The 24,336-nt window shown below is 46.7% G+C and overlaps 1 protein-coding gene across 6 annotated transcripts in view; it reads left to right on the plus strand.

The window, feature by feature from the left end:
* Nucleotides 1–24,336, plus strand: part of ACACA (acetyl-CoA carboxylase alpha) — a 1,199,721-nt gene that overhangs the window by 960,411 nt on the left and 214,974 nt on the right. For all 6 annotated transcript variants that reach the window (XR_013608606.1, XM_078679777.1, XM_078679779.1 and 3 more), the window contains 2 exons: nt 15,331–15,427; nt 17,550–17,685. Coding sequence is in view for 5 of the 6 variants with exons in the window: in XM_078679777.1 (XP_078535903.1) it covers nt 15,331–15,427; nt 17,550–17,685 (233 nt within the window). In the remaining variant the exon portion in view is untranslated. The remainder of the gene's footprint in view (nt 1–15,330; nt 15,428–17,549; nt 17,686–24,336) is intronic.

Here is a 24,336-nt window from a genome sequence, read left to right on the forward strand (position 1 = left end):
GCTCATGTCGGAACCGTTCCGTCATGAGCCCGATGGCTCATTAGAACCTTCAGCACAGCGCGAAAATTCGCACTGCGCTGAAGCGGTTAAAATGTTTTTCTAGTTGCCATTACCTCTGCCAGGAGGGTAAGTGAGCTTAAGGTTCTTAGTTCTAAGCTTCCTTTTAACAACCAACCATGTAGACAAGATGGTTCTTAGGACCAGAGCTGCTTTCCTGCCTAAGGTGGTTACACCTTTTAATCTAGGGCAGTCTACCACCTTACCTACCTTCTATCCTCCCCCCTCACCCTTCCAAGGAGTAGGAGAAACTTCACCCCCTAGACCCTAGAAGGGTGGTTCAATTCTACTTGGACAGAACCAAGGACTTGAGGCTGGACGATCAGCTCTTTGTTGGTTACGTGGGAACAATGAAGGGCAAGGCTGTCCACAAGAGACCGCTTTCCAGGTAGATCATCTTGTGCTTTAAGATCTGCTGCGCCTTGGACAAGAAGGAGCCCCCTGAAGGTATTAGAGCTCATTCTACTAAAGCTAAGTCTTCATCTTCAGCTTTGGCTAGAGGTGTCCCTGTGGTAGACGTAAGGCGGCAATATGGTCCTTCCTCCACACTTTCGCGAGGCGTTATTGCTTTGATTCAGAGGTGAGGAGGGACGGCCATTATGCATGTTCTGTTCTGCAGGACATTTTGGTATAAGTAGGTGGACAGCTTCCTCCGGGAGAGGGACTGCTTTCAATTCAAAAGGTGAGGAATCCACAGGCAGATGTATCCATCAGAAGGACAAGTTACTTACCTTCGGTAACGCTTTTTCTTGTGGATACAGTATCTGCCTTTGGATTCCCCACTGATCCACCCTCCTCCTAGTTGTCTACCTACGTATAACGAAAAGATTTTTGTGCATGACATTCTTGTATTTCTTTGTCATTCGCATTGTTAGGATGCTTGTCGCTAGGAAATGTCTTGGCTTTAGCTTTTCATGTCTTCTTTCTTCTTTTAATCATATACTGTGTATATTTCTGCATTTCCAACTGACCCCTGCCCCCACCACGTCTTCAACAAGGCCGAATCCACCATCGCACCCCAACTCCGGAACATCATCAACACCTCCTTCAACACCGCCACCTTCCCGGAGAGCTGGAAGCATGCCGAGCTCAGCGCCCTACTGAAGAAACCAACAGCGGACCCCACCGACCTCAAGCACTTCCGCCCCATCTCGCTCCTCCCTTTTCCTGCCAAAGTCATCGAGAAGACCGTCAACAGACAGCTTGCCGCCTTCCTCGAGACGAACAGATCCCTCGACTCCTCGCAGTCCGGTTTCAGAGCCAACCACAGCACCGAGACCGCCCTCATCGCAGCCACCGACGACATCCGAGCCCTGCTCGACAACGGGGAAACAGCGGCACTCATCCTCCTGGACCTCTCTGCAGCTTTCGACACTGTCTGCCACCGCACCCTAGTTTAACGCCTAAACAACATCGGTATCCAAGAGAAGGCACTGGAGTGGATCACCTCGTTCCTCGCCGGAAGAACACAGAGAGTCCGCCTCCCCCCGTTTCGTTCCAAGGCCACCTAAGTCATCTGCGGCGTCCCGCAAGGATCATCACTCAGCCCCACCCTCTTCAACGTCTACATGAGACCTCTTGCAGCCATCGCACGCCAGCACAACCTCAACATCATCTCCTACGCCGACGACACACAGCTGATCCTCTCCCTCACCAGAGACCCCGACACCGCCAGAACTAGCCTACACGAAGGGATGAAAGACGTCGCCGAATGGATGAAGAACAGCCGCCTGAAACTGAACTCCGACAAGACGGAAGTCCTCATCCTGGGACCATCGCCCTCCGCCTGGGACGACTCCTGGTGGCCCCCCGCCCTGGGCACCACTCCCAAGCCAACAGACCACGCACGCAACCTGGGCTTCATCCTGGACTCCTCCCTCTTTTTTTTTTTTTTTTTTTTTTTTTAAACCTTTATTGTACAGAAGGCGCGCACAGATACGGGCCTACAACCCACCGGGCCGGCCACCACAATAAAGAAACATACGAGGCAATACAGGAGAGACAACAGGATTACTAAATAGCTCATATGAAAGGCAAAGGCAACAAGTCCTTGAGTCGCCATCACGGACAGGATAAAAGTAGGTTAATTTTATAATAGAAAAAAGGTGTCACAGGATAATGTCAATCTGTAAAGTCCAGAGGGCCGTGGTGGGCCGTGAGCAAGCCGAAGTCTCGAATACAGGAAAAGACCAACAAAACAATACATTTTGGCAAAGGCAGAACGTGAATCCCACATCAAGAACTATCACAATCGCTGCTCAGCACCCACCCACCACTATCAGGGCACATAATAATAAAACAGCAAAAAATACGTTTACAAAACTAAAAGCCCTCCGTTACAACAACCCAAGGGAGGAAAAGAAAATGGGGTGGGGAAAAGGAAAAAAGGGGAGGAAGAGGACATCAAAAAAGGGGGAGGGGGAAAGTGAGGGCGCAGCGTCAGCGCACGCCCCCCACGGCTAACAAAGCACCCAATACTAATTCGGCACATGGAACTAGTGGCAACAGGAGAAATGAATGCGTAGTAAACCGTGACAGCAGACATACCAAAAGGGCCATGCCAGCACAAACACCCCGGGGGGCTACGCGCCGACACCGCGCCACGAAATTAGGGGATACATAAGAGCCATAGAACCAAAAAGAGGAACAGGGAAAAATACAAGAAACAGACCCCCCCACCACCCCGCACAGCCCACCCTGCACCCCTGCAGAAGGCTATGGCCTACCCCCCAGCAGCGTGCCTGTCGCCCTAATTAGAACCCGAAATATAGAGAAATATAAGAAAGAAAGAATCACTTAGATTAAAAAAAAGGGGGGGGAAGGGGAAACAGGGAAAAAACAGCGGGAGAGGAGCCACATAATCAAAACCCCTTCAGCTCCCACCCCCCCGCCCGAAAATACTCAGAGCCCACGGGAAGATAATAAACACACGGATAAGCTCCAGGAACGTAAAGACATATCAAACATAATCATACAATTATGAACGGATCACCCAACCATACCACAAAATAACAGTCCACAGAGGCAAGATCAGCTCAACCCTGTCCTCGTTTTTCGCAAACTGTAATCGTCCAGCGCACCAGGAACCAGATCACATAAAACAGGAGGTGGATAACAGGGAGTCGAATCAAAAATACACTCAAGTTGTAGCGATCGTGACCCGGATGATCCAGAAAGTACAGTAACCACTTCAGGCAAAGCAGGCAAAGTTCCGATGAGAATACGGAGAAAGCCGGTCCAGCGGCACCGTCCCAGGATCTTCGTACGGCCATGTGAGGCAAAAGAGGAAAAGGAGACCCATCGAGGTCGGTCCAGACGGGATCCCGCCGGGGAACCTACGGAACAGAAGGAGGCACAGGACGAAGAAGGGCAGCGGACCCCCGCAGATCCACACCATCAGCAGCCTCCAGGTCCACGACCCCAAGGAAAGTTCCAGCCGCACACAACAGAGATGAAGCCGCACAAACCGAGGGGGGTCCGGCAGGCCCAACAAAGGGACCCCCCTCCAGGATAGCGGTCGGTGCGGTCATGGGTGCCCCCCAGGAGCGCAGGGCGGCGAGGATGTCGCGGAGTGTAGGCTCACCTTTACAGTATTCAGCAAACGTGCCGCGCGGCGGACTCGCATCGCCGGTCCCCGCAAGGCCGAGAATCATGGGGCCGGCCGCCATCTTAGAAGCCCGGCGGGGCCGCTGCGAACACCGACCCCCGCCCGGATATCAGCGGGGCAAAACAGGACACCGGCAACCACCAGCGGAAGTGCCACCAGGGCAGGAAGGGGAGCCACCAGAAGAAGGCGATGCGCCGGCACCCCACATGCCGCCAGCACCGTTCTCCGAGTCCGGGCGGAGGAACTCAAAATGGCCGGGCCGGAGAACAAAGGGGAGACGAGCCAGATGTACGGTTAACCCCGTCCATGGAAGTCAGCTCCCCAACACCAGGCCGCAGGATCGCCGGACCAAGCCCGGGAGGCCGCAATCGGTCTATTAGCACATCGGCCCTTCCGACCGACTCCACACCACCACCAAGGGCCGGCCACCGCGCCTCGTCCAGCCCGGGCGCCGCCAAGGAGTGCCAGGCCCGGCCGCTCCGGAGGCCCCGAAGCAGACAGGGGCGTAACTCAGGATCCGCGACACCCAGGAATCACCGGAGCAAACGGTAAGTGCCTGTGAGTTATCGTCGTTCCACTGCACATCGTGGAATACTTCCCGGGGCAGGATAAAGTACAGGATATTTATTGCAGACAGGAGAGTGATCGGAGCCGAGCTAAAACGCGGCCATCTCGGACGCGAGCTTGGCTCCTCCCCCGACTCCTCCCTCTTGATGACCAGACAAGTCAACGCTGTCTCCTCATCGTGCTTCAACACCCTACGCATGCTCTGCAAGATCTTCCGCTGGATCCCGACCGAAACCAGGAAGACGGTCACCCAGGCACTCGTCACTAGCCGACTGGACTACGGAAACACCCTCTACGCCGGAACCACAGCCAAGCTACAGAAAAGACGCCAACGCATCCAGAACGCCTCTGCCCGACTCATCCTGGACATCCCCCAACGCAGCCACATCTCCGGCCACCTGAGGGACCTGCACTGGCTCCCCGTCAGCAAGAGGATCACGTTCAGGCTCCTCACCCACGCACACAAGTCTCTCCACGACCTGGGCCCCAAGTACCTCAACGACCGCCTGACCTTCTACACGCCCACCCGTCAGCTACGTTCTACTAGCCTCGCCCTCGCTGCCATACCACGCATCCAAAGAGCCAACGCCGGAGGCAGATCCTTCTCCTACCTGGCGGCCAAGACATGGAACTCCCTCCCCATCCACCTTCGGCTGACCCAGGACCATCTCGCCTTCAGGGGACAACTCAAGACCTGGCTGTTCGAGCAATAGCAGACCCCTTCCCCCAAGCGCCTTGAGACCCTTCCGGGTGAGTAGTGCGCGATACAAATGGTATGATTGATTGATATATTGTATACTGTATATACGTACGATATGTTGTCAGTCCACCCATTTGCCTCTAAGACACAGGAAAAATGGGTGGAACTGACGTCAGCATGCCGACAAGGTCTTATTGCTCCGATGATGTAATGCGGACTCGCGAGCCAAGCTCTGTTATTGAGACGTCCTTGTCGACATGGGAGGGCTATGAAAATGTTTCTGCGGAATGCTGGCACAGGGGTGAATTCAAAAGGTGAGGAATCCACAGGCAGATACTGTATACACCAGAAAAAGTGTTACCGAAGGTAAATAACCTGTCCTTTGCGATTTTTTCACTACCTAGACATGGAAACCTTAAAATCATGTGTCCTATCCTTTAAATGCAATGTACCCTGTCCTATGGGCTGCTGAGGGCCTACCATATGGGTGACATATGTATTTTAAAGGGAGGTTTAGGTCTGGCAAAAAGTTTATTATGCTATGTCAAATTGTCATTTAATTCTGCACAAAAGCTGAAATGCCAGGCCTGAGAAATGTCTTTAAAGGCCTACTTAAGTTGGTAGCACAATAAGTGATGCAGGCCCACCAGTAGCATTTAATTTACAAGTCCTGGTTACATGTAGTACCACTTTAGGATGGACTTATAAGTAAATTAAATGTGCCAATTGGGTGTAAGCTATTTTTACCATTTTTAAAAGAGAGCGTACATGCACTTTAGCATTGGTTAGCAGTGGAAAAGTGCACAGAGACCTTATGCCAGCCAAAATTAATTTTGACAGACTGGAGGGGGAAAGGCAAAAATACAGGAACACCGCACCAAGTCTGTGTTCTAACAGCACTTGTATGCAAATACATCAAAAATACATGTAGCCCATGTATCATTTTACAAGTACAGCTGAAAGGTGCCCTGGTATGTCAGATAAGATGTTCCCAGGTCCAGGATCTGCACTGTATACCTCAGTTGTTCTGTCGAGTTATCATGCACAGTATTTCAGTCTGGCTGACACATCAACTGATTCTGAATCCCTCCAAAACTGAATTCTTCCTCCTCTCCTCCTCACTTTCTCCTCCCCCGGTTCAATCATGGATGGACCAGATGAATCTGCTGAACAATAAACCCATCATTGTTGACAGCGCAAAATCCCTTGGTGTCATACTCGACTCAAAACTCAATCTACTGTCCCATATTAATTCAATTGCAAAGTCTGCCCGATACCAACTGCGCCTTCTTTGGGGGATTCGTCGCTTCTTCCCGGAGCATGACCTTAAAACCCTGGTCCAATCGCTGGTCATCTCCAGACTGGACTACTGCAATTCTCTTCTGACTGGCCTCCCCAAATCCCACCTGTCCCCCCTTAAGTCTGTTCTCCATTCAGCAGCTCGTTTCATTTTTGGGGCCAAAAGATGCGACCATATCACTCCCATGCTATCCACCCTCCGCTGGCTTCCCATCGAGGCTAGAGCTATCTACAAGACTGCCTGCATCACCCACAAAGCCTTGCACTCCTCCTCCCCGCGCTACCTGGCGAATAAGCTGAAACTCTCTGGAGGCTCTAGACCATCACGAAATGCGGAAAATCTACTGCTTGAACCTCCTACTTTCAAGAAGGAAAGATCGATGGCCCAATCCTTTTCCGGCGGCGCAGTGAGAATCTGGAACTCACTTCCGCCTCAGCTCGGGACCACCACCTCCTCCCAGGCCTTCAAATCTGACCTCAAAGTTCTCCTCCTTCAAAGACACTTCCGAATGTAATCCTTGCCCTCTCTATTATCTGAAGAATACCCTTCCATTTAGTTAATCTACTAACTTGACTATGGAAGTGTCTTCCCATGTGTTCATGTGGTCTGAGAGTTCGCCATTTTTTGCAGTATTATCCCTCTACCCATGTTTTGTACTCGTGTGTAACATGCACCCGTCACTTTCTCTTGTAACACACTGTTTTCTACCTCTTACATTTGGTTGTTTTCGATACCTGCACAAGTGCCACCAGTGCCTACGTAACGTTGGTTCTTGTGCTTGAGTGTCCTCCTTATATTGCAGTATTATACCTTTATGTTTATCTTGTACGCTTTTGTAACCGGCACACGTCACTTTTTCCTCCTGTAATGCAGCGTTTGCTACCTCTTGTATTTTGTTGGCTCACGATTGTCACTTTTGTAATGCACCGTTTGCTACCTCTTGTATTTTGTTGTCACACGATTGTCATTTACCTCTTGTATTTTGCTGGCTCACAATTGTCAATTTTGCTTCATTTAATGTAACGCTTGCTTTTGTATTTTGTTCACATGGAATTTTCTCATGTATCAGTTCTGTTTCTATTGTAAAGCGCTCTGACACCTTCGGGTAAAGTCCGCGCAATATAAAAATGCATAAATAAAATAAAATAAAATAGATAACAGCTGGACTGCATTTCCCACACGGTTGGCAGGCAGTTAAGTCTTGAGGCTAGAAAGAAGGCTTAAGGTGTTAAAACGGGCTGTGACAATGACTTGTGTGCTGAGATAGTGTGTTTAGCATGAGCCCTGCATTTTTAGCTTTCTGATTTTTAAATATTATCCTTGTAGAGATATAGAGCGAAATAATTACTCTCGAGCCTGTAAAGGATTTGCTAGCGATCCTCCATCCAGCCCAGATGATTGCTGTTTCTGGCCCAGGGCGAGGCCTTTAAACAAGTCGTAGTAAATATCTTAGGGAGAACCCTGGATTCATCTGAGCCACTCCCCAAAGATGGGCCTGATTCAGCGTATTCAACAACTATAGTGGTTGTGGCCCCAAGGACACCCATCTCCATCACTCCACAGGCTCTGGCCTCGGTGCTACTTCCGGGAAAGTCTTTGCCTCTGATGGCGCCATCACGATTGTTCTCAATGACTATTTCTACATCATCCTTAGGTCACTCTTGGAGCTGCTCTTGGTGCTGCCTCAACCCTAGAAGTCAGCCAAAAGTACTCCAATGGCTAGGGAACAAGTCCCCCCTACGCCCTCCCACCCCTTTTGGAGCCTCTTCCCGGAGCCCAGAGATTGGCTTAAATGAAAGAACTCTTTGGCTCTGATTCAGGAGACGTTCTGATGCGTAACCAGAATTATAAGTGGATAGAGGAGGATTCGCAGGCTAGCCTCCTCCTCCCTCCTTATCACACAGATGCTGGACTCTACTTGGACCTCTCAAATGCAAGTGGTCTGTATACCTTCCCACAAGGAGCTACTTTTATCCTTCGGGCCACTGGTGAATGATATAAGGAGTACGAGAGGATAGGGTAGTGAGGGAGAGTGACAGGTGCAAAGAAGCAACATGCAAATGCATGCAATTGTACAGGGGAGAATGAGAGAAAGCACACTAAAAGGTACTTGAGTGAGTGAAGAAAAGAGAGGGGAAGTCTAGATACAGGGCCGAATGGAATCAAGAGGGGAGAGTGGAGAGATAGAGGTATGAAAGGTGACAAGTTACAAGATAAAGCAGAATTGGGAGGAGGTCAAAAGTGGAGATAGACAGGAAGAATGTAGAGAATAGGGAAGAGTAGAGCACGTGAGGAGACATAGGGGACAGAGGAGGGAGAGTGAAAGGGACAGGAGAAAAGAGAGTGAGTGGGAGAGATCATTTGGGTATTGGAAAGAACAGTAGTGAATGGAGGAAGGGGGAGAGGTGCCAGGGGAATGGGGCCTATGTCTATGAGGGGCACGCTGGACCTCATTTACAGCTGCATCCCTTCTCCCGTGTTGTTGTTTTTAGTGGCTACCCACTGCGGTAGAAAGCCAAATTCCCTTTCTTGTGGTATGGACTGTGGTACTCTTGTTACGTCACTTTATATGTTGCATTGCTAATTGCATCCCCAGTTTTCAATCCCTAGTTTGTAGAATTGTCCACCAGGCTCAAATGTATTCATGTTGAACCCAGTTACTATAATTTCTCATCATCTTTTGTCTATAAAATGCTTCCAAAAACAAAATGTTGATACTCTAGACCCATGTCCGTTAATCCGTGTACAAAAAAGTGCTCCTATTTTGGCTGAATTTTCCAGAAGTGAAAGGGTTAAGTTCCGGAATAGGCAGTTGCTGGTGGCGGGTATTTGCACTTATTTTTGGGGGCAAAATTTACTTTTCATCATTAAGCCTTAACCAAGAGCACCAAAGAGAGACCGACAGAAAAGGGAAGAAGAGAGAGGTAGGAAAACAGTGACAAAGGGGAAAGGGGGGATGTGGCCTTATGGTAAGAGCTGCTGACTTTAGAACTGGGGTACCAGCTTCCAGTCTCGACATCGGCCCAACATCCTGTGATTCTGGGAAAATCACTTAAGCTCCCCTTGCCTACAAAAAATGGATGTGTCTTTCTGTAATGTAACTGGTGCTCATGTAAAGCACTCCAATACCTTCGAGTCGAGTCCATGCTATATAAAACTGGGGGGCGGGGGGACACACAAGCATTGGCACAGCCAATAGGTCTCGCCTATGGGCGAGATATTGGCTTTGACAGTCGGTTGGGGATGGCTAATGGAGGGTGAAGGGGGATTGGGTAATGGGATGAGTTTAAAAAGGCGTTATAAAGCGGCCAGCACTGGCGTTGGAGCACTGTAGGGTTCGCTGATGTTATGGACTGAGAATGGCCTAGGCAACTTTGTTATGTTAATGTTTGAATTGGTAAACATAAGAAATCTCTGGCTTGCAACTGTTCTGGCGCTGAGCTAGGTTGCCTCAACTGAAGACCCTCAGACCGTGAATTTCCAGTATGGGACCAACCAGGGGCTTGTATGCTTGACGTGTATTACTGATGTGCTTATCTAGAAACATGCCTTGCTGGAAATTAACTTGAAACATATTCTTGAGAATGCTTGAGTATTGTTGATTGATTCAGAAAAGGGGGTGGTGATGAACAGAGTGTCTGAATTATCCCCTTAAGTGCTGCCGTCGGCCAACGGTCGTCACGGGCACTACCTCCCCAGTGCTGCGTGCGACCGCTGGACGTCCAGTTCAGCACCGGATAATGGACAGCGCAGCACTGGGGAGGTTTGTTTACTAGCTCCCAAGTGGTTAAGCAGACCACTCTTACCCAGTCCAAGGATCAGGGCTTGATCCATCACCGTTTTTTAGCTCACTGCACCATCCCAGCTCAGAACCTGGCTACATGCAAATTAGTCTGTTCCTGTCCCAGTGCATGATGGGAACAGGACAAACTAAACTGCCAAGCCAATTCTTATACTGGGAAGGAAACAAGCTACCGGGGACCGGTTTCTGGCATTTCAGCCTCGTCGGCCCGGCTTGCTTGAATCCTGATGGTGCAATGAGCAAGGGACTCACATCTGAGTATACCCTTCCACGCTTATGGTGGACAAAATGATTCAGAAAAGGGGGTGGTGATGAACAGAGTGTCTGAATTAAGCAGACCACTCTTACCCAGTCCAAAGATCAGGGCTTGATCCATCACCGTTTTTTAGCTCACTGCACCATCCCAGCTCAGAACCTGGCTACATGCAAATTAGTCTGTTCCTGTCCCAGTGCATGATGGGAACAGGACAAACTAAACTACCAAGCCAATTCTTATACTGGGAAGGAAACAAGCTACCGGGGACCAGTTTCTGGCATTTCAGCCTCGTCGGCCCGGCTTGCTTGAATCCTGATGGTGCAATGAGCAAGGGACTCACATCTGAGTATACCCTTCCACGCTTATGGTGGACAAAATGATTCAGAAAAGGGGGTGGTGATGAACAGAGTGTCTGAATTAAGCAGACCACTCTTACCCAGTCCAAAGATCAGGGCTTGATCCATCACCGTTTTTTAGCTCACTGCACCATCCCAGCTCAGAACCTGGCTACATGCAAATTAGTCTGTTCCTGTCCCAGTGCATGATGGGAACAGGACAAACTAAACTACCAAGCCAATTCTTATACTGGGAAGGAAACAAGCTACCGGGGACCGGTTTCTGGCATTTCAGCCTCGTCGGCCCGGCTTGCTTGAATCCTGATGGTGCAATGAGCAAGGGACTCACATCTGAGTATACCCTTCCACGCTTATGGTGGACAAAATGATTCAGAAAAGGGGGTGGTGATGAACAGAGTGTCTGAATTAAGCAGACCACTCTTACCCAGTCCAAAGATCAGGGCTTGATCCATCACCGTTTTTTAGCTCACTGCACCATCCCAGCTCAGAACCTGGCTACATGCAAATTAGTCTGTTCCTGTCCCAGTGCATGATGGGAACAGGACAAACTAAACTACCAAGCCAATTCTTATACTGGGAAGGAAACAAGCTACCGGGGACCGGTTTCTGGCATTTCAGCCTCGTCGGCCCGGCTTGCTTGAATCCTGATGGTGCAATGAGCAAGGGACTCACATCTGAGTATACCCTTCCACGCTTATGGTGGACAAAATGATTCAGAAAAGGGGGGTGGTGATAAACAGAGTGTCTGAATTAAGCAGACCACTCTTACCCAGTCCAAAGATCAGGGCTTGATCCATCACCGTTTTTTAGCTCACTGCACCATCCCAGCTCAGAACCTGGCTACATGCAAATTAGTCTGTTCCTGTCCCAGTGCATGATGGGAACAGGACAAACTAAACTACCAAGCCAATTCTTATACTGGGAAGGAAATAAGCTACCGGGGACCGGTTTCTGGCATTTCAGCCTCGTCGACCTGGCTTGCTTGAATCCTGATGCTGCAATGAGCAAGGGACTCACATCTGAGTATACCCTTCCACGCTTATGGTGGACAAAATGATTCAGAAAAGGGGGTGGTGATGAACAGAGTGTCTGAATTAAGCAGACCACTCTTACCCAGTCCAAAGATCAGGGCTTGATCTATCACCGTTTTTTAGCTCACTGCACCATCCCAGCTCAGAACCTGGCTACATGCAAATTAGTCTGTTCCTGTCCCAGTGCATGATGGGAACAGGACAAACTAAACTACCAAGCCAATTCTTATACTGGGAAGGAAACAAGCTACCGGGGACCGGTTTCTGGCATTTCAGCCTCGTCGGCCCGGCTTGCTTGAATTCTGATGGTGCAATGAGCAAGGGACTCACATCTGAGTATACCCTTCCACGCTTATGGTGGACAAAATGATTCAGAAAAGGGGGTGGTGATGAACAGAGTGTCTGAATTAAGCAGACCACTCTTACCCAGTCCAAAGATCAGGGCTTGATCCATCACCGTTTTTTAGCTCACTGCACCATCCCAGCTCAGAACCTGGCTACATGCAAATTAGTCTGTTCCTGTCCCAGTGCATGATGGGAACAGGACAAACTAAACTACCAAGCCAATTCTTATACTGGGAAGGAAACACGCTTCATCACCACCCCCTTTTTCTGAATCGTTTTTGGCCACTATAGGTGTGGCAGGGTATACTCAGACATGAGTCCCTTGCTCACTGCTCCATCAGGATTCAAGCAAGCCGGGCCGACGACATCTGAAATGCCAGAAACCGGTCCCCGGAAGCTTGTCTCCTTTCTGGTGAAGAATTGGCTTGGTAGTTTGGTCTGCCCTGTTCCCATGATGCACTGGGCCAGGGACAGACTAATTTGCATATAGCCAGGTTCTGAGCTGGGGTGGGGCAGTGAGCTAAATAACGGTGATGGATCAAGCCCTGATCTTTGGACTGGGTAAGAGTGGTCTGCTTAATTCAGACACTCTGTTCATCACCACCCCCTTTTTCTGAATTGAGTATTGTTGATTGTCATTAGCTGAACTGTTAATGCTCCTTTTGCATACCCTATAATGTATGTAAGTATAAACACAAAATGCCAATAAAGAGATTTAAAAAAATGAAGCGGCCAGCACTGGCCCCTTCATAGTGCTTTAAAAAAAATCTGTTGGGAGGGGGAGAAGAAGCAGGGATGGAAGGGGATACGAAACGGAGGAGATAAGTAAAACCAGTAGAGCCCACATGCAAACCCCCTTTTTAACCCCAAGCACTAGACTACGTGTTTAGTAGTTTTGGTTTCAATTTGTAGTTTCCCTGGGCACTCAGTGTGTTCCTGATGTAACTTCTCACTGTAGAGCTAACAGTCGTTCTGCAGTTAGAAAACACTGTGCTGACTGTACTGTTTCTACCAAGTCTGCAAAGAAAACCAGTGCTTGATTTGAGCCGGGGGTTTCTGGTGCTCGGCACCTAATTGTCAATATAGGCACTTATGGCAGTCTGACACATGGTGGAGCGGAGGGTCAAATGTAGGGATGAGCACAACGACACTTGTTTAATAATTGAATATACATTAAAAATTATTAAAACCTGCCACCCAAGCTATTGTTCTAACGTTGGATAGCCCAGAATAGTCTGAATTGTCACAATTGTAGGAGTTTGATGGTTAGTAGTTTTCTTGGTACTGTCCTTAGCCGTCCTGATGAGGGACCTGGCATTTATTTGTTTACAAAGCTGTTTTGGCCAATTTTGATACAGGGGGCCCATATTGCTGGACTCCTGTAGCAAAAACGGCTCCCCAGTGGCCCAAAACCGGCCCCCACCATGGCGGCCCACCTGGGAAACACTCGGTGCTTGCTACGGCCAGTCTGGCCTTAACGGCACGGAGGGGTGATGAGACTGGGTATTAATAAGGAGAAGTGGTGAGTGGGTGCGCGGGGAAAGAAGCAACACGGGCAAAACATTGAGCAAACACACGCAGTCACAGGGTTGGATTTAATTGTCTGTGCTATTTAAAGAAAGTCATGTAGAACAAAGTGAAAGGTGGAGAAAAATGCCTATCCGAAAAACAGTTGTCAAAATAAAATCCTCTGACGCACAGTGCGAGCAGCGGAAGGACATAGTTAAACAAAATCAATTAGTACTTGGTCCATGCTCTGAAAAAATAAAAGGAAGTGATGTAAGGCATATGGTGGCCAATTAGGAGGCAGCTGAAAAGACTGACAATCAAGCCTGCAAATGGTAAGTAATGGGCGGGCTAAAAGCTCTTTAATGTATACAATACCCCTCGCAGCAACAGTGCATGTGCGCTGTTAGGCAAGACCTAAAAAGGCATTGATGAAAAATAATCTGCAAGAGTAAGACATTGGGGTTTTGTGTGCATTCAGGTTTGAATGGGACTTGGTACACCCAGGGCTGGCTTTAGCGCTGGTGGCGCGTGGTGCGACAATCTTTTTTGCATCCCCTCCCCCATATGGCGTCTTCCTCGGATTCCCTCACTACCACCCAGCAAACGCTCCTCTCATCTCCCCATAGCCCCTCTTTCACATACATTTCATTTGTTTTAAAACGCAGGTAAAGGCTGGCTTCCACTCAGCTATCCATATAAAATACAGTTCTTTGCTGCAGGCATATTAACCCTCTGTGCTACTGTATAGCGAGTCAAAACTGCCACTAGACAAAACTCTGATCTCTCTCTCTATTGGGAGCATTAATCACAAGAGTTATCTTGACATTTTTGTTGCTGCTTGATAGCACAGGAAACTCTGAGCAGGTGCCTTTAAAATGTAAGTTATTGCTAAACACAGCGTCCCCCCTGAGGTCAGTGACCCTCCTCCAGGTCAGCGCCCAGTGCGGACGCACTGGTCACACTGCCCCAAAGCCGGCCATGGGTACACTACTCACCCCTGCTCCCAGTATTAGGGTAGAGGAAGGGCATACTTCACATGGGAACTGGATGGAAAACATCTATAATATTCTAACCCTGGACCTGAACTAAATGTTAGCTGGGAGGCAATAGACCTGAATCAGGCGGGAGACTCCCGATTATCGACGCAAAAAAATTGCTTTCTTTTGTCTTTCTCCTGCCTGAAATTGCCTCTGCTTCCATAGAATCCAGAGGGGGAAATCCATTCTCCCGATTCTTTTTTAATAATAATTTTTGAACGATCTCCCACTTACCTCTCCTAAAATGTTGCCATGTATGCAATCTATCTGACGTAAGTTCACTAACGAAAGATGTGCGCCTGGAAATGATCTACAGCAGTAGATCTGTAGAACTGACTTATGATTCGGGGTGGTCAGCTGCTAGTCCCAGCTGTCGAAATCTGTGACTTCTTCATGGACCGGGAACTCCGGGACTGAGCCTCCAATCCTAACCTTAGCTTCACCGTTGAACAACCTCTGTGTACCTGAGTAAATTACTTTACGTACCCGTCTGTGCCTCACTTCCCTTATGCCCCAAAACAGATACAACCAAGCTGAACACCAGTAGAACACACTGTAAAGAGTGTACCACTGTCTTCATGTTGCAGACACGCAGTCTGCACTGTTGCATTACACAAATCTCCTAATTCACTCCCTGTTTCTCGGGTCCCCGCTGTAGATTTGGTCTGTGCTGAGGCAGTTTATTTGTGTCTCTAAAGTGTTTTTGGTGAAAGAAGTATTCTCAAACAGGGGGATAGCTGATAATGGTTCCTTTTGTCTGCAGGCTCGGGGGCATTCCAGTTGGAGTGGTTGCTGTTGAAACCAGAACGGTGGAGCTGTGCATACCCGCTGATCCTGCTAACTTGGATTCTGAGGCCAAGGTAGGTAGTGCCAGGAAGGCACTGGAAAAGGAGTAAGGGATATTGAGCCACTATTTTAAATAGCAAGCTGATATTTCGCGGCTGTCAGTTTTGTGTATGCGGGTTATGATCGCTAGGCATCTCTTTTAGTCCACGAGTTTAGAGTTCTGATCAGAGAAGGTGAGGGCGAAGGATGCAAAGAGGTTGGACACAGAAATTGAAGTCATTTGTAGACTACTTATGAACAAAGTGATGCATTTGGCCTTACCTAAAGCTCCCTGGATTACCAGATGTTACAGCCCGGGGGGCGCATGCAGCCCTCCTGACCTTTAGGTGCGGCCCTGTGGTCAACAGCAGCCGTGGGCAGCTGTTTACTGGACAGAGCACTAACAAAATATGTTAAATAAACGGCTAAGCATTTATTTAAATGTTAATTGCAGTTAAAGAGAGGAATCAATTAACTTGGGTGTCCTGAACTATTTAACTTTATGAACACACTCATTTATAAAGACATCTTGCAGCAAGCGTGCAAAAATATAACATCTCTTCAAAATTCAAAAAGTGTATTTCTTTAACAAACCGAACCTTTCACTTTAGAAAAGCAGATTCTGTCAGTGCATTGAGAAGTATTTTTTTTTTTAAAAGGTGATAGTTTTCAAACATGAATTTAGAATCATTCATGCTTCCCCACCATCCTTCAACAATGTCAGTAGTGAACTAAGAGGCAAGTCGGTTAATCGCTTTTGTCAGAGAGATCCTTATGTTACTTGCAGTTTAAAAGTTAAAATCCTAATATAGAGCAGTGAGCTATTAACTGTCAACTGCAAGGAATATATTACAGCTACATGTGTTTTTTGCCCAGTCTTTCCTTATCCTAATATGGTAAAAAGGGTTAATTTGGGTAGAAATCCATTCTTATTATTAGAGTAAACCCCTAACAATGGTGTTACATTTGAAATTCTGAATTCCCACGGGCAACCAACTCTTATGTGAAAATGCTAGAGTAAATCCACGAGCCCAGTAAATACAGAAAAAAATGTATTTGCCAAATGATTACTTCAGGCATTTGGATTTAGTCCAGAAAGAAGCTACTCAAAACCATTAAATAAGGTGGGAGCTTTTCGTGCATGCAGGGAGCAACCCTGGCTTGCTGGTTGTGCTGATCCATTCTTCCTTCACACCTCTAAAACCACCGAGAGCAAAACTTAAACTTGAGCCAACGGTACCAAAAGATGAAAGGAGTGTACTTTTAAGAATCTTTGGTAACTGTCCTCCAAAGGCTGCCAGGTGGATTCCTCACAATATTGCAATCCTTGTATGCTGAAACCTTACAAGCAGTATTAAGTTCAGTGAAATAGCATGGAAAATGAGTGTTTAATTTGCTGGCGGTAGTAGGCAAAATATAATGTGTATTTATAATCTGCATGTGTGTCTAAATAAAAAAATTCTCCATTGCTTTTGTGAAAGAAAGCACAATACTGAATAACACATGGAATTGTATATGTGCTTAATGCAAAGTAGCCAATACACTTTATTAAAAAGTAAAGCAAGCCTATTGCCTTTCGACAGACCAGAGCTTCATCCTTGATCAGTCGAAACTTGTAACGCTAAATTAGACAGAATTATCATACAGTTTCGTTAAATGCAAGTAAATGGAAGCAGAACATGTGACAAAATAAAAACTTGCAGATAACTACTAATGGGCCGGTGACAAGAGCTTCTCGCAGGATGGAATATAGAAGTCTGAGAGAGATCCAGTTAATGCTTACTTGAGCGGACTCTACTGCTTTCAGAGCGAGACTAGGCTTTGCTAGCAGGACTCAGCAGAAATGTGCAATGTACAACATAGAGTATCGGAATAAAATGTATTTAAAGGCATGTAAGTGTGCATCAATACTAAAGTCTTTGTGGTTTTTACGCAGGAACAAAAACAACATTGCAATTGATGAACAAAACGTAACAGCGCATTTAAAGGCAAAAATGCGTACTAGCGTTCTCATTACAAACACAAAGCAGTAGGTTTATATGCAGATAAATTAATGTTCTCATTTTTCACTCCTGTTGTTTTGCACCAGTGACTATGAAGTATTTGAGCATAAAGCGATATTTTCTACCACGTGAAGTCTTTACTTTTTTGTAACAGATTATCCAGCAGGCGGGCCAAGTCTGGTTTCCAGACTCCGCCTTCAAGACTGCCCAGGCTATCAAGGACTTCAACCGTGAGGGTCTTTCGCTCCTGGTCTTTGCCAACTGGAGGGGTTTTTCTGGGGGAATGAAAGGTAAGCTGATCGGTTCACTTAGTGAGGGCTGTTTTCTTTTGTTTTTTTAATTTAAAATATGCAAATGTTGCTTTATCAGTCTTACACGACCACTAACTAGTCATGACTGTTGGTCATTTCCTCGAATATTTCACTGACACAACCACCTTTATTTTGCAACAGTTGTGCTCCTTCAGCCAACAAAAAATGTCTGCGCACTGTCTACAATCTTTGATTGTTTTTATTTAATTTTTGGTTTTCTTTGCACTGTACGCTTTGCTTGGTTTAGTTCTATTATATATTTGGTGGCCGGCTGATAGCAAGGATTTTACAAAGTAAATAAAGCAATAAAAACCGCTGTCTCCATTGGCAATGTGCATCATCGTCTTATGGTGTACTACACTACATAGCACCCATACAGGTTTGTATCTTACCCAAGGCTGAATATCAATGCAGTGTCTTCTATGAAAAAGCTCGAGAAACACCGTGAACGGGTGGGTGGAACAATAGCAAAGGAAACAGAGAAGAAAAGGACATAAGGTTGTGAAATGCTGTGAGCCTTTTATAGAACTTTGCTTTTTTAATACTTAATTTGATCAGTATTTAATCTAAAACAAGCAGTTAATATATTAACGTCTATGTTGCTAGATCACAGTGAGTGGATGGGACTAAGCAGGAAAAAGATAAGGCCGAAATGAAATGGTTATTTTGTCTGATGCCACTGTTCTTGAGGTGGCCAAAGAAGGATCTTGAATACTTTAATGAGTTGAGTGCTCTCTGCTTCTACGGGTTGGTAAAGGCCTGCCGAGCAACATTCCAATGTTTTACAAAGGCTTCTCGAAGCTTGAGGTTAACTAAATCCCCTTGAGCTTCGAGAAGCCTTTGTTTTATTTGTTAGAACATTCTGCCCTCTAGTGGCAGAATGCTCTAATAGGCTTATAGCCCTTTGTAGCAGGGCTATACCGGCTATTAAAGTCCCTCACCCTTGTTAAAGTCTCTCGCCTTCGGCTCAGGCCTTTAACGCAGGAGCTGGCCTTTAATAGCCGGGGTGGCCCGCTACGGCGGGCTATAAGGGCTATATTGGAACATTGGAACCTTGGAAGCTCCATTGAAACCAATGGAGTAGCTCCAGGCTTATAATGGCTGGTATAAGCCCGGAACCTAAAGAACAAGAGTACCTGTCGGTCGAGTGACGCCGAGGTGCTTAAACTCACGCTGGATAAGGTGCACAGAAAAAACAAATAAGTCAAGGACTAATAATTGAATTGACTATCAACAATTGCTGTTTTGAGTCCTATCAGACCACCCAACTGGCGGAGCCTCATCATGTAGGACACTCAAACCATGGTCAGTCTGCAAACGCCCAGATGTATTTTGGCAATGCATGACTTAGTCATGGTCTGAACACCGCAAATGTTAATACAAGAGGTGGTACTGATAAGTGCAGTGCAAAAAAATATATATCAAGTGAAGTGAATAAAATGGCTGTCAAGGCAAACAAAGACCTTTATTAGTGATTGCCTGGACGTCAGATTAAAAATAGTGTAATGACAGTGTAAAATAATCACTGTCCAGCTTGCTTGGTGGAAAACAAAAATCAGGCCAACATGTTTCTGCCGTAATGTGTAAGTTCACTGGCATTCATCAGGGCCAAGCTCTCATATGCTACTGCAATTACACTAACAAATGTGTTGAAATGAAGTAAAGAGAATTAATCAAAAAAACCATATTACAGGTAGAATAAGAGTGGTCGAGCACGACCATCCTACCGCATCTTCTTAATCTGCTCAGTGGATGCGATTGGTCTTCCCTGTGGTAGAAGTCAAAAGAAGCGGAAAACCATGTAGAAAATGTAAACACGTGATGCTTGTTAAGACATGAACGAAATTTTATAACTTAAGTATAAAGTACCACGTGTTATTACTGTGCAAAACCAGCGATCATTAAAGCGAACTCAGTCAGATCCATCACTAGATTATGATGGTCATTAAAGAGGTGCGTAATATAACGTCACCAACAGTTATTCTGTACATTGTTTCAGGAACTTATATATAGCACTTACCCATCAATCTGTGGGAAATAAGCCTCACCTCACCCGGCAACTGCTCGGAAGGATAAGGCCCCGCTCTAGACATATAAATAAAGACAGTTCCTTGGTTAGATCACTGTCAAGGATTTAGTACTTTGTACTGTCTACCTAACCCAATAATTTTCTAAACTGCCCACACCTGGGCGCTCACCACGATGAGCCAGATGTAAACATTCGACGACTAGCAAATATCACAACCTTTATGCATATCACAAAATGGTGCTACCTGCTGTAAAGTAGCTCAGTTCTTTGTCTATACTGAACAACTGTGCAGTATTCCCAATGAAAAAACGAGGGAAATAACCCCCGTCCTAGCAAGCATGTCTCTGGTCATAGCTGGCATAATTAAGACGGTGTCCTTATTGCCAGACCAAAACTACATGCTGAAAGTCATCTAACCTCTACAATCCCAACTTACCTGTCCGTCGGTACCTCACGGCGGGTTCACGAGCCGAAGGGGAGGCACCGACGGACCGGTTGGGACCCGTTTTATACTAGCACTAAGTGAGTAATTGTTTGCAGCTGGTCATTGCAACGCTGCAACGGCGCATGTGCGCTGTTCAGACTCTATCCAGCGCATGCGCCGATGTAAACGGATAGATAGTGCGCATGCGCTAAGAGAGTCGTTCTCAACGTAGATGATCACGCATGCCTTGTGAGCGTGTGTATTGGCGAGGCGCAAGCGCGTGCCGGGAGCACTCACCGGCGTACATCGCGCAACCTCAGTTAAACAGTGTTGTTTATCGCGCGTGTGAAAGACTTCACAACAACCCTCCAAAAGCCTGTGATATTCGACAGACTCGGTCCACAGGGGATCGAGGGGCGCAATTAAAGTCACTCTCCACTACGCGGCTCACGCATGCCCAAATGAAACTCATATGGTTGTAGGGCGCATGAGCGTACACATGACACTCTGTGAATGCGCAAACTCTGTTGGCCAATATCTTTATGCGCACGTATGACAACATCGCAGTGCCTTTGAAGATAAGTGTGGCACTAAAACCATATAGTCCACAAGGGATCCATACTCTGAAGAATAGAATCCAGGCAACAAAGGCCAACTGCAGCCAACCTGTGGTGTCAAGGATGTAAGTTCTCAGTGGCTAGACAATGAATTACAGAAGCCTACCTGGGCAAGTGTTAGGTATAGAAGAGAGAGATAAGATGAAGGTCGGGCCTACCTGGGCCCAGAACAGAGATCCACCAAATTATCTGAAAAGACGGATCAACCCTTAGGAACAAGAGCCCTATGTAGAACAAAAGGTGCCCAGTCCAACACCTCTGTCAACTCCATGGAACACGTGTTTTTGCTAAAAAACCGGTGGTCAGCCCTCAAGTAGTGCCCGGCATAACATTAGAGTATAATGATGCCTTGGAGGTGAGAATTTGTGCCCCTTAGTATTGAGTGGAACTACCTACTATGTTGAAACAACCTAACAGTTATTAAGGCTGCATGTTACAGCTGCCGAACTGGAGATCTAAGTAACCATAAGTTCAAAGTAACTATAGGTACGAGATCATCCAACAATTTTTTAGTATCAGAGGAGTATCAAAATGGCAAATGTTACACCCAGATCGAAAGGCACGGAGGGTGCACTCAGATAGAAAGCCACGGAATGTTGTCATTCAGCCCAATCACGTCAGACTTTAATTTGAAAATCCAGCGCTGCTCCTTGACAAAGAGAAAGTGCGAGACATCAGAGATGTGTGGTGGAATGTAAGGCTGTTCAAGTACCACCCACGCCAGATCCTCTGCTTTGTGTTTTGCCTCTAAGAAATGATTTGTGAGGCCTGTAGATTGTTTCTTGCAGCGGATCGTGCTTTTATGTTCGCTGATGCGAGACTTGATGGCTCTCGTTGTATGGCCCACATATTGCTTCTTGCACGGACAAGTGATCAAGTAGATTAGTTTGTCTGAGTTGCAGTTCGTGTGTTTTGTGAGCCTCCAGGGTCTCGTGGTGCCGATGTCAATCGTTAGGGTCTTGCGTGTCTGTGGACAGGCCGCACAGTTGCCACATGGGTAATGGCCTTGTACTGGGGTGGTGTTCCAGAGGGTGTTGGTGATTCGTTTCAGTTCACTCCGTGGTCTGGTGTGAACCAAACTGTCACGAATTGATGGTCCTCTCTTAAATGCAAATAAGGGTCGAGGTATTGCGCCAGCCCCTGTGTTCAAGATCTTCCAATGTTTGAGTATGGTTTTCTTCACCACATTGGAGGATGTGGTAAAGGTTTGTACCATGGTCATTCGGTCTCTCGTGCTGTCAGGCCTCTTGTGTTGTAGAAGTGCCTCCCGGTTATTATTGAAGGCTCTCTTATAAGCTCTGCGTACAAGATGGTTTGGGTAGTGCCGATCTCTCAAATTGGATGACAGTTCTGCAGCATGGTGATTGTATAGACTGTTCGAAGAACAATTCCTTCTGACCCTGAGAAATTGGCCTACAGGCAAATTCTCACGCAAGGATTGCGGATGGAAACTCTGGAATGATAATAACGAGTTCCGTGCCATGGGTTTCTTGAAGAGTTCACTTTGTAGGCCTCCCTCTGCTGGAAAAATCTGGAGGTCAAGCCCGGAACTCCAACATTCCAATGCTTCTTTGTGGCTGCGTACAAAGGCTTCTTGGAGCCTGAGGGGATTTAAATCCCCTCGCGCTCCCTGAAACCTTTGTTTAATTTGTTAAAACATTCTGCCCTCTAGTGGCAGAATGTTCTAATAGCCTTATAGCTCTTGTAGCAGGGCTATACCGGCTACTAAAGTCCCGCTGTCTTGTTAAAGTCCCTCGCCTTTGGCTCTGGCCTTTAACGCTGCAGCGGGCCTTTAATAGCCGGTATAGCCCGCTAAGGTGGGCTATAAGGCTATAATAAACTTCTCAATCTTTCCAAATTTTTATGAAAGTTTCCTTTTTATCTATGGGGACCTAATACACCCTGTATGATAGAGACTTCTAGCTGCAGATTCCTTACCTTTGAGCAAAGAAACCATTCTACTTTGTTCTTAATTTTTTCAGTTCAGTAGTATAATTTTTTTTTTTTGCTGACCATAATAGCTCTTAAAGCACACATTTTTTAAACAGATTTCTTAGAATACATTTTGGTAATTTGTTTCAGGCTCTGTTGTAGAGCATTTCTGAACTTGGACCTGGAACTAGTGTCATTATTGTGACATCATGACAGCCTGTGAGGAAGCCGAAATTCTGACTGCCTCTATCTCCTAGAGCTAGCACAACCTCGTGCAATTGGAACACTCTCGTTAATGGTACCCGTGAGTGGACACGATGGAGATGTGGGTGGCAGTGCGATCCAGTGGGGAATTACATTAATGCTTACAAGATTGGAACAGGGCGTAACTACTACTGTAGGTGACGTCCATGCGACCTGCCCTTAATAAGAGCCTTCAGGGAATAGTGGAAGTCTTGCATTGAAGAGAATCCTCCAGGTAAAAGAAAACCGCTCTTAAGGCCGATGCTGGATGCATAACTGTATGACACAGATGGCTGGTTTCTTATGGTTGGGTCTCATATGGACCACTGTTAAAAGGGGAAAAGAATCCCCCCTACATGAGCATGGTGTGGGTGTTGTTAATAGAAAGTTCATTCTGGCAGGAGCTAGATTTCGGAGATTCAGATGATGAAGAAAATAGACCAATGCAATCACAGCCGCAGCTGACAATAAAGCCAAATGCACATCCCTGGGGGGGAACACCAACTTCTGTTCCTTCAGATCTTTTTGAGGGTTCAGAGAGAGTAGAACAGCTGTTGAGAGTATCTGACTACGTCATCCTTTCCTCTCCTCTGCATCAAGGTCCTCTCAGATGCATATATGGTCTTTTCACAAACCTTCAGGTTTAGTTTGTCGAGGACTATGCCTCCAAATGACAGCACAGTGCTTCAAGAAATTCTATTGCTTGACTCCTGCAGAGACCTCGCTTGCTGATCTGATGAATCTTTGTTTGCTCTCAGACTAAGGGAATGGACATAATACCAACTTTGGTTTGCTCACAGGGTTGTCCTAGCAATCACCACTGTGCCCTAGTCACTCCGGTCACAGAACAGTTAAGTCATGACTTGATGCAAAGATACAGCTACGTTATGGAGCCACCCAATGCTCACAACATCAATTATCTTTCTCTGCATGCCACAGACCGTCTCTGTGTCTTTTTCTTCGACAGTTTGTAAATGATTTCATGCCTTGCGTGAAGTGCAGACAACTAGACATTGGTAACTTGCCCCTTGATAAAAGCATTTGGTGTCTTAGGTTGGTCTTGACTCCCAAGACCTGTATGTTCCATTGGAATAGGGATTTGTACAGCTGCCCCACATTCAAAACCAAATTGTCCATCTCGCCTCTGCAAAGACCAAGCTCAAGTCTTACGTTATGTACCCCCTGAAAGAGAATCCTGAACATTGCGTGTGTTGGCCAGAAACAGGCGATTCACGGAGCTTGGAATTATGTACTAGTAACTCAATCAGACTCTTAAAACTATTCTTCAAAGCCCTATGAGAGATGGGTAAAATGACCGTGTCCTACTTTCTGCAGCCTATGCAGAAGGCCACTGTCAAGCTCTTGATGGAAGGCATAGACGTTTT

The sequence above is a fragment of the Lissotriton helveticus genome, chromosome 3_1 (assembly GCF_964261635.1).
Source record: "Lissotriton helveticus chromosome 3_1, aLisHel1.1, whole genome shotgun sequence".
NCBI classification, from domain to species: Eukaryota; Metazoa; Chordata; class Amphibia; order Caudata; family Salamandridae; genus Lissotriton; species Lissotriton helveticus.